The 2,562-nt window shown below is 50.7% G+C and overlaps 1 protein-coding gene across 1 annotated transcript; it reads right to left on the reverse strand.

Moving 5' to 3' along the window:
* Positions 1-61: 61 nt before the first annotated feature.
* EMH_0085130 (uncharacterized protein) lies at positions 62-726 on the reverse strand (the record flags this gene model as incomplete). The annotated part of the gene is made up of 3 exons (XM_013500858.1): positions 62-160; positions 316-442; positions 617-726. The coding sequence occupies 3 exons, from the start codon at positions 724-726 to the stop codon at positions 62-64; spliced, it is 336 nt and encodes a 111-aa protein (XP_013356312.1).
* Positions 727-2,562: the final 1,836 nt, after the last annotated feature.

A 2,562-nucleotide genomic window follows, 5' to 3' on the forward strand; every position in this document is an offset into this window, starting at 1 on the left:
TGGATCGCACACCATTGGATATGGCAGCTCTCCAGTAGCTCCCCCGTAAGAGATAATGTCCTTAGCCCACCCCTGCGCAACAACGTGCAGCGATGATGACGTAAGAGCAAATCAGGTGTCCTCCGCATTCTCCAAGGGCACTCAAAATGTCACTAAGGAACTCAAATACGTCAAAACACATCCACAATGGGAAAAACTGCTCTCCAGCTCGTTTCCAGCTCGTTCCACTCTTGTCTAGGTGGGATACGGAAACCATGAGTTTCCATGGAGGATGGACTCTGTATGTGGTTGCTTAGGCCGCCTAATTCCACTCACCTTATGACTGTTCATATCATTACACGAAAACCCGACAAGCTTGCACTTCTTCTCCGCAAACTTCTTGTGGAGCTTGACGGCCTCTGCGAGCTCCGTCGTGCACACGGGAGTGAAGTCATTGGGATGGCTGCAGACATACCCTCGCACATACTCCCGACTAACACGCCCTAGTCAACGCCTTCCTATGATCAAGAATAGATTCCACACCTAAAAATCCCCCGTCAGCTGGGACAGGCGGTGATGCATATTGGGCCCAGGACAAACATTTCCAGGGTGAAGGGTGTGACCCCGGTCGTCTTACCTGAACATAATTCCCCAGCTGTCACCCAAATAGTTGTAGAGATTGAAGCTTTCAACCCCCAACGCTTCAGCGTCGAAGTTTGGGAAGACATCCCCCAAAGTAAGCGGCATTTTCGATGCTCGGCGAAACCCGAGATTCAGAAGCAGGGACAGTCGAGCTGGGAACTCGCAGACAAACACTACACGAGTGGGAATAAAATTGTTCAACTGAGCTTCTTAAGTTGTTCGGTGAACCAAACCGCACTGCTAAGGGCGGGACACCGCCGCGGAGGGGGGAAGGCGAGCACTGCAGACGGTGGTGGGTCTTGGCAGTTACTCGCAGCTGTGGAATTGCGCCGTACACATATGGGGTCTTCCACTCCGCTTGTAGGCGATTACCAACCCAGCGAAGTGAATAGCGGTTGTAATGTTGTATTATGTGGTTATAATGCCATATAATGTGTATTTTCCCCGTTAAAACACGGCGTTCCTGTTTAGCCAACGCAGACGGAGTGTGCTTCGCACCGCACGTACACGACTGCGGAAGCTTACTCATCGATACTAATATTAAGCTGCATATCCAGAATTAATTAACCGGATTCATTGCACATGAAATTTTGACTGATTTACCGAGTGGAGAATCTTGGGATGACAGCTTCGCGGGGGCAACGATGCACGACACTGGAATCTGTATTATCTGCTGATTACGTTACCCCTTAGCCTTCTCACAGGCTAAGGTGTAGCAGGTACTCAGCACGGATTGCAGGTAGTAGTTATCAAGTCACTGACAAGCTTGTGATGCTGCGCAATGCGAAACGTCCCTAGTTTTGCAAACCCAGCGTCACTGTAGTTCGTGGAGGATGGCCTGTCTGGAGGTGGTGGTACTCTTCTACCCGCGTACCGACAGACTACTGTGGAACAAAAGAGTGTTCGATAATTTGACATGGCATCGGCGCACGCCGCCAAGGGGAGTTGGTTATGCTTGCACCTTTGGTTGCCTTTCAACAACAAGGTGTGCTGCAGCTCATGGCAGGTGGACTTCTGTCCTTACCCGCGCCGGGCCTTGGTGACGCCGTGCTCATGAGCCTGGAAACTAGGGGTGATGCCCTGTTCTCCTTTGAAGCGCTCATATCAAGCCTTTCGACCCGATTGCAGTTCACGACACTTCTATGCTAAAATCGAGGACCTTCATTACACTTGGTGGCACTGCATGGCTAAGAGGCGCAGGTACGAACCGCCAACCCTACTCCAACGGTAGGATGGAAGGCTGTGTGGCGCTGATCGACGTGAAAGCGTTTTGCGAATATAAAAGCCTCTACTCTCCTTTGTATCTTTGTTCAGCACTGAATTTTGCCTAAAGACGCTAGTGGAGGGCAGATGCCTGCCTCTGTACAGCAGTTCGTCCATTGGCGAACAAATTGTGCCTGTACCTCAGAGCTACGCTTAAGGCAGCAACACGGAAGCGCAATGCGGTGTACTGGCGGCATGCGGCGGGCCGCCTGCCCATTGTAAGCTGAATGTGATTTAACAGAGATGAAAATTATTCCTTCAATTGCTCCAAGGAAGGGGGATGATGTTAGGGGGACCGCCTTCTTTAGAACTGGGGTGCTAATAAGGCTGCTACGACCGAATGTAACCATATCGCCGTCCTTCCTTGCGCCACGTTTTCGCTGCTTTGGGGTCTAACTACTTTAATCTCTGGTGACTGATCCCAGTCCCTTTACTGTAGAAAGGGCAAAACTTGTTTAAAGCCTTGAAGGCTGCGCTGCCTTGTTGCTTGCCAGCAACTACAACTCGATGGCCTTCCTAATGTAGCGAGGGCGCCTTCCACTGAGCGCAGTGCATGCCGATGATTATGCAGCACCTACAAAATCAAACAAGTGCTCTACAAACCCATGACCACGCTAGAAGTTGTGGAGACCGCGCGATAAATCTAGTGAGCACAATACGGAAATAAGTCGTTGATGT

The sequence above is a fragment of the Eimeria mitis genome, genomic scaffold, assembly GCF_000499745.2.
Source record: "Eimeria mitis Houghton genomic scaffold, Emh_scaff5963, whole genome shotgun sequence".
Lineage (NCBI taxonomy): Eukaryota > Apicomplexa > Conoidasida > Eucoccidiorida > Eimeriidae > Eimeria > Eimeria mitis.